Source organism: Hyperolius riggenbachi, chromosome 1 (genome assembly GCF_040937935.1).
Source record: "Hyperolius riggenbachi isolate aHypRig1 chromosome 1, aHypRig1.pri, whole genome shotgun sequence".
Classification (NCBI taxonomy): Eukaryota; Metazoa; Chordata; class Amphibia; order Anura; family Hyperoliidae; genus Hyperolius; species Hyperolius riggenbachi.
The window spans coordinates 105014673-105032781 of record NC_090646.1 but is presented as its reverse complement, the minus strand read 5'-3'; the positions used below and the strand labels follow the sequence as shown (position 1 = coordinate 105032781).

At 45.8% G+C, this 18109-nt stretch overlaps 1 protein-coding gene across 4 annotated transcripts in view; it reads left to right on the top strand.

Annotated features, from left to right (window-relative positions):
• Positions 1–18109, top strand: part of FAM184B (family with sequence similarity 184 member B) — a 155034-nt gene extending 136925 nt beyond the window's left edge. For 3 of the 4 annotated variants that reach the window (XM_068267727.1, XM_068267737.1, XM_068267719.1), the window contains 3 exons: positions 5549–5659; positions 7418–7623; positions 17875–18109. In XM_068267727.1, coding sequence (XP_068123828.1) covers positions 5549–5659; positions 7418–7623; positions 17875–17965 — 408 coding nt within the window. In that variant the 3' untranslated portion in view covers positions 17966–18109. The remainder of the gene's footprint in view (positions 1–5548; positions 5660–7417; positions 7624–17874) is intronic. The other variant, XM_068267732.1, reaches the window with a different exon arrangement.

Genomic DNA, 18109 nt, shown 5'->3' with positions numbered 1-18109 from the left:
AGGGCACTTTCTGAAGTCCACGACCAACTCGACAGTATTTGCAGCATTTAGGACGAGCATGTTGTCCTTACTCCAGTTGAAGATTCGCTCGATCTCACTGCAGTAGGTGCGTTCATCCCCTCCCCTGATGAGACCAAGTATGGTGGTGTCATCTGCAAATTTAATGACCTCGACACAGTCGGCGGTAGAGGTACAACGGTTAGTATATAGAGAGAAAAGTATCGGGGACAGTACGCATCCTTGCAGGGCACCAGTGTTTGTGGTCCTCACTCGAGAAAGGCAGCTGCCCAGTTTAACTTGTTGCGTCCGGTTCGTGAGGAAGTCCTGGATCCAAGCACAGAGAGTTTGATCGAGCCCGAGTAGTCCTAAGCTGTAATGCAGTATGTGCGGGCAGATTGTATTAAAAGCAGAGCTGAAGTCTAGGAAGAGGATCCTAGCGTAGGTGTTGGGTTTGTCCAGATGTTCCATGATGAATGCCAGACTGATGTTGATGGCATCCTCGATGGACCTGTTTGCTCTGTAGGCGAATTGGATTGGATCTAGGTGGGCATCGGAGAAGTCTTTCAGATGACTGAGGACCAGTTTTTCAAAGATCTTCATGACAGTTGGGGTAAGGGCAACAGGTCTGTAGTTGTTGAGGTCCATGACACCTGTTTTTTGGGGTACCGGTATGATAGTGGACCTTTTGAGGCATGAAGGTACTTTGCCACTCGTCTTGGATTTCTGGAATATGGCAGACAGAACAGGGGCTAGCTGGCTGGCACATGTTCTCAGGCACATAGATGACACACCATCTGGGCCAGGAGCTTTCCTGGGATTCAGTTTCTGGAGGTGCCTGAGAACGTTGGTCACTTGGACTTCTATTGGTGCTGGGGGGACCCTGTCTGAGCTGGGAGAAGTGGATGAGGGGAGTGCTCTGGGTGTGGTTCCGTGGTCTCCTGTGTGGAGGGGTTGGTTTTCGAACCTGCAGTAGAAATCGTTGAGTTTTTCTGCTAGTGCGAGGCTCGGAGGTGCATGTTGAGGAGGGGGCTTGAAGTTGGTGGCTGCTCTAAGACCTTGCCAGACTTCCCGAACGTTGTTGGATCGGAGACTGAGGCCCAGCTTGTTGGAGTAGTCCTTTTTTGCAGCGCCGAGTTCGTGCTTAAGGGTGTACCTGGCTGCCTTGAACTCTTGTGGTGTGCCAGTCTTGTGCACTGCTTCCTTGATTTTCTGAAGCCGGCATAGCTTGCCGTTAAACCAAGGTTTATTGTTGGGGTAGACCCTGAAGGTCTTTGAGGCGATGCACAGCTCCTCGCAGAACCTGATGTAGGAAATGACGTTCTCTGTCCATTTCTCCAGGCAGGGTGCCTCGAGGGCCTCCCAGTTGGTGCAATCAAAGCAGGCCTGTAGCTTCAGCTTAGCTTCCTCCGTCCGCTTACTTACAGTCCTGAGGACTGGTTTGGATGGTCTTCTGTAGGTGGGAATTAGGTGTATTAGGCTGTGGTCAGAGTTGTCTAGGGGTGCTTGCCGAGTGGGTTTGTATGCATCTTTGAGGACCGTGTAGCAATGGTCCAGGGTGTTTTGATTCCTGCTGGCGCAAGTAATGTGCTGTTTGTAGCGAGGCATCTCCGTGTGGAGGTTCGCGCTGTTGAAGTCCCCGCAGATGATGAGGAGGGAATCTGGGAGGGATGTCTCCCACCGTGAGATGGTGTCACTGAGCATCCGCAGTGCACTGGTGTTGGCACTAGGGGGATGTAAAAGCCCATGAGAACGTAGGAGGAGAACTCCCTTGGAGAGTTCTGTGGTCTGCAATTGATGAGTAGGAGCTCAATGTCTGGGGAGCAGCCGTTGTCTATGATGGATGCGTTTGTGCACCAAGTGGTCTTAATGTAGAGGCAGATGCCTCCACCTCTCTGCTTACCGGAGAGTGCGCTGTCACGGTCTGCTTGGAAAAGGTTGAAACCTGCACGGTCTGCTTGGAAAAGGTTGAAACCTGGTAATTGAAGGGAGTTGTCCGGAATGGCGTCGTTCAGCCATGTTTCAGTTAAGCAAAGACAGAACTAAATATAGCAATTGAATCAAATTGATACAATACAAATAATAAGGATTAAACGTGAAAATAATATTTAATTACAGTCGGAGCAATGGGTCAAGTTACCATATGTCTTTTGCGATGATAAATCCAAACGAAAGATATAATAGTCCAATTATGGAAAGTTCTTTGGATAGAAGTCTATGGATAACCCAGCCAACCCGTAATGGTATATGAATGGCTAGAGTCTCTCTCTCTCTCTCTCTCTCTCTCTCTCTCTCTCTCTCTCTGCCTGTATCTAACAGGTTTTTTTTAACCCTTTCTCCGCCAGAGGGTGAAAATAGTAAGAGGAGATAGGCTGTGTCTGCCACATGATCCTTCTCCGCCCCTTTGTCATGACAGGCAGAAAAGAATATGATATACTGTACCTGAAATGATCATATCTCGGCAACCATTGATCAGAGCTCGCAGAAAATGGTACAGGTGTATTCCTGAATTCTCTGCTTTAATCAGAATCCAAACTCAGGTACATTACGATGTTTCATTTTCAGATAAAATCATATCGTAGGCATAGAAGGTGGTAGACCGACGCTTGATGGTCCAAATACCTCCAGCTCGGGTTTACTGCACAAGTCTGTAATTCACCTCACTGCTCAGTAACAGCCTTGATAAATTGACATTTTACAAAATGCTCTGAAAAATCATCTGTTTTCAGCATTATCAAATGCGGCAATGCTTGATGAATTGATGCCATTGTGTATGAATCCTACATGTATCCTGTTGTTCAGACATGAAGGATCCGTGTAGCAGTGCTTAGCCTCTGTTATCCTGCGTAATCACAGCACCCCTGGGCAGATCCATACCTATAAATAGCCAGCATTATTACAGGTTTTCTGGAATTTCACATATCCCTCATAAAATAAATGAGTGTAATCTCTGTGTAATTAAATATTGATTACTGTTTCAGGCTTGCATAAGAAATAAATGTGATTAGATAAGGATTGGGAAACATTGAGTGGTCAGCAACCCATCTTGAAGCATTAATTTCATGAATCCTGGCTTGTTTGCTTGTTCTGTTGTTTTATTATTATTTAGTATTTATATAGCGCCAACATCTTCCGCAGCGCTGTACAGTGTATATTGTCTTGTCACTAACTGTCCCTCAGAGGGGCTCACAATCTAGTCCCTACCATAGTCATATGTCTATGTGTGTATTGTGTAGTGTATGTATCATAGTCTAGGACAAATTTAGGAGGAAGCCAAGTAACTTATCTGTATGTTTTTTGGGATGTGGGAGGAAATTAGGAAATAACTAATTACTAAAAATTCTGCAAATACAATGATTACTATTTGGTAAAGTTCATTGCTTTTACCACTAGGTAGCAGCACAGGCTTTGGTATTAGAGAATTCTGGGTTTTGTTGTAACTTTATTTATGAAATAAGATAACTGGATGGTTTGGTGAGTAAATAGATCAGTATAAAGAGAAATTCTGAATAGAAACTGACTATATGGGTGGGTTTGTTCCCCAAGCTACCGTTTTCTTCATGTGCCAAATTATAAAATGATGCTTTCTTGCAAATGACACAACACTACATTGGCTTGGTGTATGAAGACTCCAAAAACATATTCCTCTGCTAATGTGATACAAAATCTAAAACTTTTCTTTCTTTGAGTGTATTATTTGCATATGCATTCCACCTCCTTCGCACCCACAATAAATAAGAGCTTAAAGGGAAAGTTCAGGGAGGGTGGGTAAAAAATAAAAATCAATTTCCACTTACCTGGGGCTTCCTCCAGCCCGTGGCAGGCAGGAGGTGCCCTCGCCGCCGCTCCGCAGGCTCCCGGTGGCCGACCCGACCTGGCCAGGCCGGCTGCCAGGTCGGGCTCTTCTGCGCTCCAAGGCCCGGAACTTCTGCGTCCCACGCCGGCGCGCTGACGTCATTGGACGTCTGCCGGGCTGTGCTGCGCAGGCGCAGAACTACTGCGCCTGCGCAGTAGAGCCCGGAGGACGTCCGATGACGTCAGCACGCCGGCCTGGGACGCAGAAGTTCCGGGCCTTGGAGCGCAGAAGAGCCCGACCTGGCAGCCGGCCTGGCCAGGTCGGGTCGGCCACCGGAGACCACCGGGAGCCTGCGGAGCGGCGGCGAGGGCACCTCCTGCCTGCCACGGGCTGGAGGAAGCCCCAGGTAAGTGGAAATTGATTTTTATTTTTTATCCACCCTCCCTGAACCTTCCCTTTAAGGGCTTATTTCCATTTGCGAATGGGAGCCGAAGGGATGCGATGCAGCTACGCATCACATCCGCTCCAATTCACCTCACTTCCGCTGATGCGGAAGTGAATGGAGGAGATGCGGGCGGATGCAGCCGTGCGAGAATCTGCTGCATGCTGCAGATTCTCTGATCATTCCACACCACTCTGGATAACCAGCACGCAATAGAAACAGTTCCATTGACGTGCTTTGGTTTCAGTTCGGCTATGTAGCCGCATTGCACTGCGTGTACTGTACTTATTCCTTAACACACCCTTTACGTTTAGAGGGTAGGGTTAGGGTGTAAGGGTTTATGTTAGAGGGGAAGGGGCGAGATAAGGATTATGCATCAGGATAGAGTTTTTGGCCTATCCCCACCAGAACCACAAGGCACAGAAACATCTTCTTCCCCTCAGCTATCAGACTCCTGAACTCTCTACATGTTCCTCCCCCTTCAGGGATCACCTCCCCTCCTTTTCCCCCTTGAACTGCCACTGCTCTCTGCTCCCCGATGTCCCCTGTTATCATTGCAATGTCTTCACTGATATTATTGTATTCTACTTTTACTATGTTCTACCTACTATAATTGAGTTTCATCCTGTCAAAAACTATTTCCGACATGTTGTATTTGGTGAATAAAAAATAATTCTGATTCTGAGTTTACATAAGGGGTGAGGATTAGAGTTTGGCAATAGGAAGGAGAAGGGGTCATTTCTGGCGAGCGCTGTAATCACAGCACAGGAGATTTGGGCGCACACTGAGTAACTTCGGCGCCGTCAGAAGATGGAGCAGAAGTTTTTTAAAACACTATAATTAGGCCTCCAGCAATAGCTGGAAGCCGAATTATATATAATTAACGTCGCCGGGACTTGTGCAGCAGCAGATTAAGCCATATACCGGCTGTATCCTGCGCCCAAGTCTCCCAGCGGCGATTACATATGTACGCCATTTTTTGATTGCCAATCACCAGGGAGAATTGTTGGAGACACCATTTTAAAGCCAATAGTAAAATATTGGTATTTGCGCCTTATGGATATTTTAACTAGGTGTAAGTGAAGCAGTACTACAAATGAACGCAGCCTTTTTACAACATAGTCAGCAGTGCTAACTTTCATAGACTCTCAGGTTAGGCTTATTTTTTGAGACCAGGTCAGAGTTGCTTTTTAAAATTAACAGTTGCACAGGAAATGAAGAATGATTGCTTCCTATTCATGGAGAACAAATGGTTGGAAACAGATTAAGCAATTCCGTTCATAGTAAGATGTGTATTAAAAATTATTTTACAGGAAATTCAAAACTTTGATGATGATGTTGCCATGCCACTTATTCAAGAAACTCATAGAAGTCAGTCCTTTTCCTGCAATCCAAATGGTGGCAGCTTAACCCCCACAATGAAGGTAAGAGGCATGCCAAAATGAACTTAGCTACCAGTACATAATGGGAATCTCTTATTTGTCAATTGTATAATATTTTTATGCTTGGGTTTATGATCAGCCAAATGCATACGCTATTGCAATGTACTGAGATCTTGATTTACATATGTGGAAGTTTTCAGATTTACTAACTACATAACCCGTCTGCCCCTCCTGCCTAATATCAAAAATAGGTGAAAGCAAATGTGAAGTAAAAAGGCTCTAGGTCCTATAGAGCCTTCCCATTCTCCTCACAGTGTCTTTGTTCCAGAGGTGTCACCCCCATCAAATCTGCCGCCTCAGGAGGTCGCACATGTGCAGTATGACTTGGGCTCCCGGAGCCTTCAAAGGATACACAGAGCTGTATTTGGCCAATTGGTCTACAAGTTCTTGCAGGGGTGACAACTCTGGAATGAGGGGACTGCGAGAGGAACAGGAAGGCTCCATAGGACCCAGGGCCTTCCCTCTCCATAGGTATCTGTTTTTTATTCTAAGTTTTGTTCACATTGACTTTTAAGCTAACCTAGGTTGTCGTAAATGCAACATTTTAGATACTTATGTCCAGAGGGATCTCTAGAGGCTTCCTCCATCTCTCCATTTGAGCTCTCAAACCCCTAAAGTTCCTTTGAGCTTGCCTGCATTGTGCAGGCACAGATGGCTCACGTCTGTATAATAACACGGAGCTGATGCTCAGTCTTGGTGGAAAAGGCTGTCCCCACTCGGCTCCCTGCTAGTGCACAGTGTGGATGAGCTCCATCGATAAGCCCTTGTCGACAGGCTTTCGGGGGTCTCTGCACTGCAATGGAGAGGAGAAGGGCAACAGGCAAAGCCTCAGGAGGATCCAGAGGCTTCCCTCTCCTGAGCTAAGGACCCAAACTGGGGTCTTTTTTTTCTATTCAAGTTTATTTTAAAGCTTAGTGGAAGAATGATGTTTCTATCAGTGGGTCATGAATGATGTTAGCTTTTCCAACACTCCATATATTTTCTAGACGGCCATACATGTCTGCTTCAATGTTCTTCTTTTGCATGGCTATCCATAAACAGAGGAAACAGGAGTACTTACTGTACCGACTTTGAAATCATTACATATTATACTCTTTACACTAATTAAAACTAATGAAATCAGCAGATTTTATCTATAAAAATTTATAACAGAGGCTTTAATATGCCAATGATTATTACGTAACAGTAACATTTTATAGGGAAAATGTTGAAATAAAAGGGCATATTTCTCTAAGTGATACTTACCGTTAGAACCAGAGCCAATCCTACTAAATAAATGATGCATGTGTCCGAATTCTGGAGATATGCACAAGGTAGCATTTGAAGGGCAGTGGCTGTTTTATAAACACTGTGGGCCTGATGCAATTCACTTTTTTCTCCTAGGTGATATTTTCACATCTTGTCAATAAAAAGCATTTTAAGCCACCAGCAAGCAAAAAATATTCGGAATAATTCCTACGGTACCTTGTCACCTACTTTTTGGCACTTTTTCAATTGCACAGTGCTGAAAAGTTATTTTAAACAGAAGATGAAAAATGATCTCCTAGGAGAAAACTTAGGAGAAAAATAGAATTGGATCAGGCCCTGAGAGTCCTATTACTAAACACACAAAAAACACAAGTGATTATACATAAGTGGCTGACCACAGACAGAGTATAATTGTGTAAATAGTTGCTGCTTTTAACAACTTTCCTTGAAGATTTCTTGAATGAATAAGCCATTCTCCTGATGTTCTGTCAGCAGAAAAAGAAACTTGGCGATATACCAACCCGTGTCATCAGTGTTCCCAACCTGGCAGCGTATGAAAAGACCTTTACCAACAATGGTGTCTGCTCCAAGAAGCCAGTGAGTCCGGTGAGAACGCCCCCCAGCTTAGAACACCGCATGAAGCCTGGATATCCTTTTCGACAACCCGCGCAGCTTCTAGATATCATTCGACCGAATAGGTAAGAAATCCAAAATCGCCAAAATCACTGCACCATAATAAGGGAATGGTCATTATGGCATCATGTGTGAGTTTCTATATTAGGATTCGTGAGTTATTTTTAGTTTTACAGATTACAATAGAAGCTTGTTGGTATGTGCTTGTGCTGCATGTTTCTACTTTACTTTCCTGTGCTAATGGCACAAGCTAGTGTTGTGATGACATCGAGAAATATACCGACCCAACCATTCATTTCCATTTTTCTGGCCCTCCAGTGTTCCCTACGGCCTTTCACTTGTCTAACTAATCAAAAACTATTTAAACTATCTTCACTAATCATTAAAGAGACTCAAAGAAGAAAATCTAAGAAGAATTGATACTTACCCGGTGCTTCCTCCAGCCCCATAAACACGTGTGAGTCCCTTGCTGTCCTCCCGCGGTCTGCCTTTCAGCCGCCATCAGCCACGGTAACTTGCTCAGTCGCATCAGTCTGGGTCTACTGCGCATGCGCAGTTGGTCCGCGCATGCGCAAAAGACCCAGACTGATCCCGACTAAGCCAGCGTGAACACATGACTATATTACCTTGACTTCCAGCAACAAGTACCGCAAGTTGCCCTATTAGCGTGACCCGCGTTACTCAGGTAGCTGTTGCTACGGTAACGAGCGCTAATAATGGTAACTTGCTTCCAGAAGTAAGGTACTATTGCTGTATGCTGTCTGTGCATGGCACCAACATCTTCCACAGCGCTGTACAGAGTACATATTGTCGTGTCACTATCTGTCCCTCAGAGGAGCTCATAATCTAATCCCTACCATAGTCATATATCTCTAGCGTGTAGTGTATGTATCGTAGTCTAGGGCCAATTTGGGGGGAAGTCTATTAACTTATCAGTATGTTTTTGGGATGTTGGAGAAAACTGGAGTGCCCAGAGAAAACACACACAGACACGGGGAGAACATACAAACTCCATGCAGATGGTGCCCTGGCTGGGATTCAAACTGGGCGACCCAGCGCTGCAAGGCGAGAGAGCTAACCTCTACTCCACCATGCTGCCCAGGGGCCCAGTATTATTGCGATTTTGTGCATCAGGCCCAATATCATTTATATGTGAAGAATACCCAAATGTATCTCTTTTCTCTTGGTCTTTCTGATTAATTTCTCATTTCCCCCTGCAGAGTGGCTCAGTGGTGTGTTTTGTAAATGACTCACCTGTCATGTGACGCATTTATCCGCCCCGGCAGCCAGCTCCTCTCTAGCCATCCGATCTTTGTATGACGCGTGTTTCACACGTCATGCAGGGAAACAGGAAGTAGAGAGGAGACAGCTGCCACACCAGATGGTCGCATGGAGCAGGACAGGTGAGTCATTTACAAAACGCACCGCTGCCCCACTCTGCAGGGGACAGGAGGAGGGCCCATGGAGAGGTAGAGAGTAATGATGTTGACCCCCTCCCCACTACTGCCGGGCACCTCAGCCCCCAAGCCTGCATCCCGGTGCTGCCCCCAGGTTGACAGAGCCTGAAGCAGGTGCTTCAAACTGCGTCATGGGAGGTCCAGGCCCGTTGGCACTAAATCAATAAAAATAATAATCAATTTATTGGACCCCCATAACAGTAACTGTCACGTTAGTCTAAAATATCTAGTCCTTTGTACTTTTATGCACAGAATAAAAATGGACTTGCTTTCCGGTACACGTGCGACCCTATGAGTCAAATCTAGTTCGAATTGAACTGGAAGCTGCTATAATTGAACTGGAAAATCTGGTGCTGTCCCCAGTGGCGTAGCTAGAGTATTTGACACCCGGTGCGGATAATTTACCGCCAACCCCCCCAAAAAAATAGAAGCGGGCCGCGTCGAAAAATGGGCGTGGCCATAACATGGTAGGGGTGGAGCTAACTAATGTGACAGAGCTAACTAATGTAGCTGTGTAACTCTGAGGCACAAAAACAGAAGTAATGAAGTCCGGGCACCAGTCAGCAGTAATGCTTCAATCACACCTTTAATACATCCCCAGGAATTCCAGACAAAAAATACAGAGTATGCCTGACAGCCGTTTCGCAGGAATACCTGCTTCTTCAGCCGTTTCGCAGGAATAACTGCTTCTTCAGAGGCAACAATTGTTGCCTCTGAAGAAGCAGGTATTCCTGCGAAACGGCTGTCAGGCATACTCTGTATTTTTTGTCTGGAATTCCTGGGGATGTATTAAAGGTGTGATTGAAGCATTACTGCTGACTGGTGCCCGGACTTCATTACTTCTGTTTTTTGAATATCAGTACCTTGCCCGGAGGCACAGGGATATACACATGCTACCCCCTGGATCTGTCAGTCTGTGCATCTAGTGCCAACCATTATGTGTTCCTCTACTTTGTGATGTAACTCTGTGGCAGTGGGCCAGAGTTACCAAGATCCCAACAATGACCTTAAAGTTCCAAATACAGCCATTATGACCATCAAATAATAAATGTAGCAACTGACAACTCCGCCACATGACATGCAAAAAATGTTTCTTCTGACACCTGAAATGCAACAACCGCTACCTCCAACACTTGAAATGCAGCAAACAGCAATGCAATAAACATTACCTCCCACACATTAAAATGCAGTAAATGTTACAACCCATACATTAAAATGCAGTAAACATTAAATGCACGTTACCCCATATATATTAAATGCAGCAAATGTTTCCCCTCCCACTGAGTGCTGGTTGGGTGGGGTAGAACTGCTTAGTGGGATGGGAGGGTGACACTGGGTAGGGAGGGTAACACAGGGTGAGGAGGAGGGTGACATTGGGGAGGAGAGGAGGGTGGCAGTGGGGAGGAGAGGAGGGTGACAGTGGGGAGGAGAGAAGGGGACAGTGGGGGGGGGGGGGGGGGGGGAAAGAAGGGTAACAGTGGGAAGGTGAGGAGGATGACATGTCATAGGTCACTCGACAAAGAACATACACTGTTACCCCCCTATACACACAGTCCTAACTGGTCAGCATCCGATTACAAGTACTACTCACTCACTGTGTATGGCCTCGGGCAATTGAGTACTGGCTACATGTCTACCACCCCACTAGCAGACGCTGAGACTGAGAGGGACATTTAGACAGGGACTGGATTGTCAGGAGAATAGGGCAGGAGCGAGCAGCCGCAGCATAGGCTATCTATGTGAGATGAACGTTGCACTTGCTCTCTCTCTGTACATACACACCCGGAAGGAGAGAGAGAGAGCGGTGGCAGCGGTCTCGTCACCATTCCAACAACCAGACACCACTGTGTTACTGTGTTAGGAGAAGGGGGCGAGATTCCCGGACATCTTAGTTACCAGTCGCAGCATAGGCTTCTACATGAGATGCACCCTGCGCTTGCTCTCTCTCTGCACATACACGCCCAGAGAGAGAGCGGCGGCGGCGGCGGCATTATCACTATAGCAACCAGCCTGCAACTACTGAATCTCAGAAGCGTAGGGAGAGGTAGAAGAGACAATCCGCGCCACCCGCAGCACACTGGAAGCAGGGATACAGGAGGCACATAGGCTGACATTGCGCGGGGCGGGCATGCAGCTTGGAGGAGGAAGAAGCCGGTCCTGAGCCCACCACATGACCTTACTGACCTGCGCCCAGAGGCTGGCTGGTGCCTACCCAGCCTATGTGTCGGCCTGTCACCCCTGCCCTACCAATCTGTCACCCCACCTGGTGCGGGTCACACTCCCCGCCCCCCCTCCCCCCCTCACGATGCTAGTGGCTGTCGCTCTGATCCTGACTTTATTATCATGTAAGTCACTGATGTGGGACAGCCATGTAGCCACTTGAGCCTTAAAGCCAGTGCATTATTATGAATATTATTATACAACCCACAAGTTTTTGCAAACTGACTAACTTGATCACACTTTGAACGGTGACTTGAAAAGCACGGTTTTAGCTCAAATAATTTAAAAGAAATAACACAAAATAATAGTATATAATGTTCAAATACTCCAGCTTTTAGAAAAAAAATATTTAAAGAGGAACTGTAACCCAGGATTGAACTTCATCCCAATCAGTAGCTGATACCCCCTTTCCCAGCAGAAATCTTTACCTTTTGTCAAAAAGTTCATCAGGGGGTTCTGTATGGCCGATATTATGGTTAAACCTCTCCCACAGTGTGATGTCATGACCATGGTCCTGTCCTGACAGTTTCCAGCCTGTGAGCCTTGTTACATTGTGGAAAATACCTCCTAGTAACATAGCAGTTTCCAACTGCCAAGCAAGCCTTATCTCCCTCTTCCGAATGTTCATTTACTGAGAGTTCTATGCACAGAGATCACTTGGCAGGACTAAAGATGTTGCCACCTGTTATAAACTTCACAATGTATATCGAGGTGAGGAAAGATTTTACTATGGGAAAACACTGACTAAATTCTACCTAATAAAACCCCTGTGTCCCTGCGTCGTCCTCCTGTGTCCCTGCTTTTGCCGAACCGCGCATGTGCGGCATGCAGGCGGCTGTTGGGACAGGAGGAGGACGGGGCCGGGGGAACGAGGCCAGGGGGGATGGGCATGTGTGCGGGCGCGAGGTGTGCACATGGGCGCTGATGTGACGGCGGTGGTGACAGGGTCGGAAGGGGGGTTGTGAGGGAGGCTTAGCGCCCATTATGTGAACAGGCCTTAGGTCTAGTAATTTATATGTAAATATTGTAAAAAAAAATAAGAAATTTTATGAATATATTATAAGTGAATAATATACTGTATGTTATTTTCACTACAGTTCCTCTTTAAAACTAGAGATGTCGCAAACGGTTCGCCGGCGAACCTCAGTGGTTCGCGTTCGCCTACCAAAGGTGAACTTTCTCGGAAGTTCGATTCGCCCCATAATGCTCTATGGAGCAGAACTTTGACCCTCTACATCACAGTCAGCAGGCACATTATTGCCAATCAGACTCACGCCTGGAGCCCCACCCCCCCTTATAAAAGGCAAGGTCCTTGAGCCTTTTTACTCACTCGTCTGCCTACAGTAATTAGTTAAGGGACAGCTGCTACACACACTCTGCTAGGGAGAGTTTAATTAGGCTCTTGTATATTACTCACTACCTCCTACCGGAGGGAGGAGGGTCTCATCTGCCAGAGAATTATAGTATTTCAAAAGCCAGTTTACATACCATGGCTGGGAATTGAACCCAGGTCTCACTGTGTGATGGGCAAGTACCTTAACCGCTGTACCACAACAGTACTAACTGAAGCTAGCCTAGCATTTACCATTTATGCTCAATCCAAGATAAACATTAGGTTGCTTAAAGGGAAACTTAACTGAGAGTGATATAGATGTTTCCTGTTAAACAATACCAGTTGCCTGGCAGTCCAGCTGATCTCTGTGACTGCAATAGTGGCTGAATCACACCCTGAAACAAGCATGCACCTAATCCAGTCTGACTTCAGTCAGAGCACCTGATCTGCATGCTTGTTCAGGGGCTGTGGCTAAAAGTATTAGAGACACAGGATCAGCAGGCGATTCAGGCAACTGGTATTATTTTAAAAGGAAAAATCCATATCCTTCTCAGTTTAGGTTCCCTTTAAGGAATATGTAGCATAAAAGCCAACTCACATTGGCTGGGAATTGAACTCGGGTCTCACTGTGTGGTGGGCAAGTACCTTAACTGCTGTACCACAACAGAACTAACTGAAGCTGGCCTAGCATTTACCATTTATGCTCAATCCAAGAGAAAAATTAGACAAGACAAATAACATTTATATCACGCTTTTCTCCTGGCGGACTCAAAGCACCAGTGCTGCAGCCACTAGGGCACACTCTATAGGCAGTAGCAGTGTTAGGAAGACTTGCCTAAGGTCTCCTACTGAATAGGTGCTGGCTTACTGAACAGACAGAGCCGAGATTCGAACTCCTGTGTCAGAGGCAGAGCCCTTAACCATTACACCATCCAGACATTGCTTAAGGATTTGTAGCCAGGCATTGCCTTTTACTTTTGTGTTCAACTGTTGTCAAGAGAAAATTTTGTAGAACCCCAGATAGCCAGGTAGAATCATCTCTCTCTCTCTCTCTCTCTCTCTCTCTCTCTCTCTCTCTCTCTTGTATTTTTGAGCATAAATGGATTGAGCATAAACGGTACATGGCTACAAATCCTTAAGCAGTGTCTGGATGGTGTAATGGTTAAGGGCTCTGTCTCTGACACAGGAGACCAGGGTTTGAATCTCGGCTCTGTCTGTTCAGTAGGAGACCTTAGGCAAGTCTTCCTAATGGTGGCCATACATGGCACAACTTTTTCCTACAATCTTACCATTTCTATGTAGTATAAGGGTAAATTAAGTGAATATACTTAAAGGATAATTTAGGCAGTTTCCTTATATTACATAGAAATGGTAAGATTGTATGAAAAAAATTGTACCATGTATGGCCACCATAACACTGCTACTGTCCATAGAGCGTGCCCTAGTGGCTGCAGCTCTGGCGCTGTGAGTCCGCCAGGAGAAAAGCGCAATATAAATGTTATTTGTCTTGTCTAATTTTTCTCTTGACAACTGTTGAACACAAAAGTAAAAGGCCATGCCTGGCTACAAATCCTTAAAGGACTTACGAGGCCAAGTAATGATAAAAAAGTGAATTACCTGCTTCACCTTATACGGCACGGAGGACGCCGTCCGCGCCCTCCGTGCCGATCCGCCGGGTCCCCCCGCTCGTCAGCCCCCCGGGGATGGCTCCCGACCCCACGGCCGGGTCGGCTCCCCTGCCTCTCCCAAAATGGCCGCTCGCTCTGGCCGCGGCTGCGCAGTCCGCATAGCCGCGAGTGCGGCTGCGCAGCTCTAGGGCCAACCTCCCTGATCCACGCTACGTAGCAGGGGAGCCGACCCGGCCGTGGGGTCGGGAGCCATCCCCGGGGGGCTGACGAGCGGGGGGACCCGGCGGATCGGCACGGAGGGCGCGGACGGCGTCCTCCGTGCCGTATAAGGTGAAGCAGGTAATTCACTTTTTTATCATTACTTGGCCTCGTAAGTCCTTTAAGCAATGTCTGGATGGTGTAATGGTTAAGGGCTCTGCCTCTGACACAGGAGACCAGGGTTCGAATCTCATCTCTGTCTGTTCAGTAAGCCAGCACCTATTCAGTAGGAGACCTTAGGCAAGTCTTCCTAACACTGCTACTGCCTATAGAGCATGCCCTAGTGGCTGCAGCTCTGGTGCTTTGAGTCCGCCAGGAGAAAATCGTGATATAAATGTTATTTGTCTTGTCTAATTTTTCTCTTGGATTGAGCATAAATGGTAAATGCTAGGCTAGCTTCAGTTAGTAGTGTTGTGGTACAGTGGTTAAGGTACTTGCCCACCACACAGTGAGACCTGGGTTGAATTCCCAGCCATGGTATGTAAGCTGGCTTTTGAAATAGTATAATTCCCTGGCAGATGAGACCCTCCTCCCTCCGGGAGGAGGGAAGGGAGAAAGGCCGGCCTAAAATTGACCTTAAAATAGGGATTTATGTGAAATCTAGATTTTTGCCTGGGACTTTTGATGTGTATTTCACTCAATCATGTGTGCCTCCAGGTATTAGAGCCCTTGAAACATGTTTTCTATCATTTTTCCAGCCGACAGAATTTTTTCTATTTTTCAAAGTTCGCCTCCCCATTGAAGTCTATTGCGGTTCGTGAACTTTTTCGTGAACCGAACCTTTCGCGGAGGTTCGCGAACAGGGTTCGCGAACCGAAAATCGGAGTTTCGCGACATCTCTATTTAAAACTAGTATGGTACATGCTTGTTCCATGTCAGTGTCTTACAGATTTATGAAGCCAGGATCGGGATGACATCCCTGGACCTGGCACTTTTAAAGTGATATTCCAAAAACAAACAATCTTTACCTTAAATCTATTTTGCAAACATAATTTCAGGTTTGTTATTTTGTTTTTATCTGCAGAGACAATAATAGCTCAGCTTTGTTTCCAGTATACAGCGTACTCAGTGTGTTAGTTTCCTGATTACTGCAGGTGGTTACTTCTTCAGAGTTGCAATGCTTCCTGACTCTGACTGGTTCAGTTAAAGCTAACCCATACAGAAAATAAACTTATGAAATAATTAATTGCTTGTATAGTACTCATGGTAAATAGAACATTAGTAACACAGAACTTAGGCTTATATTTGTATTTGCAGTTTAAAGGGAACCTTAACTGAGAGGGATATGGATGTTTCCATTTAAACAATACCAGTTGCTTGGCAGTCCTGCTGATCTCTTTGGCTGCAGTAGTGGCTGAATCACAACCCTGAAACAAGCATGCAGCTAATACAGTCTGACTTTATTCAGAGCACCTGATCTGCGTGCTTGTTGAGGGGCTGTGTCTAAAAGTATTAGAGACACAGGATCAGCAGGAGAGTCAGGCAACTGGTATTATTTTAAAAGGAAAAATTCATATCCTTCTCAGTTTAAGTTCCCTTTAATGGCTGTATTTTTGAGACTGAATTCTAAACAGCAGCCATGATTATATTATGTAAAATCTGCTTAATTCAGCTGCAAAACAAACAGAAGTAATGACCCTTAGTTCTGTACTTTTCAGAACTATGGTAAAATCTTATCAGCAGTGTTTCCTCAGCCGTATGAGGCCCCGTTCACAATGCACGCATTTCCATCCGCGTTTCGGGAAGGCGTGCAGGAGGCCGACACACAGGACATCAGAAAGTGCATAGACTGCACTGTCTGATGTTCACACTGCATGTGTTCCGGACCAGTGCGGTCCGGGAATGCATGCTGCACGCATTTTTTCCCAAAACGCACGGCTGACCCATCCACTTCAGTGAATGGGATCAGCCACGCAATGCATACAAACGCGGGTGGCATGCGTTCGTATGCGTTGCGTTCCGAACGCACGGCCATCCACATTTGCTGATGTGAACAGGGCCTAAGTGTTTTCCTTCTATTTACCTTTCGGGACATCTGGCTAAATTTGACTTTCTGTTCGCCTCATTTTCATAGATAAAAGAATTAGATTTTAACACTTGCTGTATAGAAAACAAAAAGCAGCTTCTGAATATTTCTTAGCAGGAATAGTACTATATGTACCTATGTTTATCTCACCATATCACATGTAACCTCAGGTGCCCTTTCATTACCCTTACAGTAAGAAGCAATTATTGGGGAGTTACTAAGCAGGACTTACATTACAGAAAACACTAAAATGTACAGGACTGCAAAAATTGCTATTTTAACTTACAGAACTTTTTCATGATTGGTCACAATCTGAAATGAAATGATCATTATTAATGACATTAAATCACAAAATACCGTATGTAGTACTGACACAAGACAGAACAACTTTTAAACTGAAGTGAAATATCACTTTATTAAAAACAGATTAAAGAGTAACTAAAAATGACAGGGCCTGTCATGGCAGGCCTTGCCCTAATGAGGATAGATGGGGTGGTGGTGGTGGGGTTAAAATCTTACTTGTTCCGGCACCATCCCTACAGGCAGGTAATCGCTCTGCCCCCCTCGAAGAATGGGATCCAGATTTTCTTTCAAAACCACCCCCGAGACTCTGGCAACGCCCACCTTCCAGCTCAGCAACTGCGGCCTTATTGGTGGCTGCTGAGCTGGGAGTGGGCCGGGTGGAGGTTTCCAAAGAGCTTCAGCAGTCTTCGGAACCATGGCTTGCAACTGCACTGCCGCGGTAGAGGGTGGACCCAAAGACATCGGGACAGATAATTATTTAACCCCACAACCCCCCTCATCTATCCTTATCTACATGGCATGGATGCAGTGCTGCATGCCCATACTTACAACTGCACTTGCAGCGAGTAAGGGAGAGGGTAGGGGGGCGCGGAGGGAGGTGGGGGAGGAGCTCACAACGGATTCTTTTTTTTTAAGAATCTAGAAATTACTGGTTAAGACAGAATCTGTCATGACAGGCTCTGTCGTTTTAAACTTTAGGTACTTTTTAACAATATCAGTGCTTATAGTTCTGTGCTCATGTGTTCACTTTAACCCTCCCTGGCAGTATGACTATTTTCTGGTTTTAGGGTCTACAAATGGTACAATTGTAGAGAGATCTGCAGCAGCCCCTGCACACCTCCCCGGGATTACCGCCTCTAGCAACTTTTTTCTTTTACTCTGAGCCTGACTCGGGGCTACCGCCAAGAAGGTTAATAGATGTCTAGTCAAGGTGCTGATTCCTTTCCAAAGCATTTCCATACCCATTTCTAGCCTGTCTACCCTACAAGAATCCAAGCTGCTTTTTTCCTCCTGCTCTTTTTCCTTTTATATAAATTGTTTAAATGATTGTATCTGTACCTGTAAAAAGAAACAGTTTTGTTTGGTTTCAGGCGGAATGCTGCCAGTGTGTCCTCAAAGACTGAAGCTAAGGAACAGGAGTGCAAACGCCCTGAATGGTTTACAAAGTATTTCTCCTTCTGAGAACATTATGGTGCTGAGATCAAAGCTGATCCCCTGAGAGAGCAGCGTTACTGCAATGCACACATTTCACTGTCATAAAGTGCTCTGTTGTAAATTTTCTTTTTTGTTAATAAAATAATGTTGTGAGCTTTTTCATGATATCAA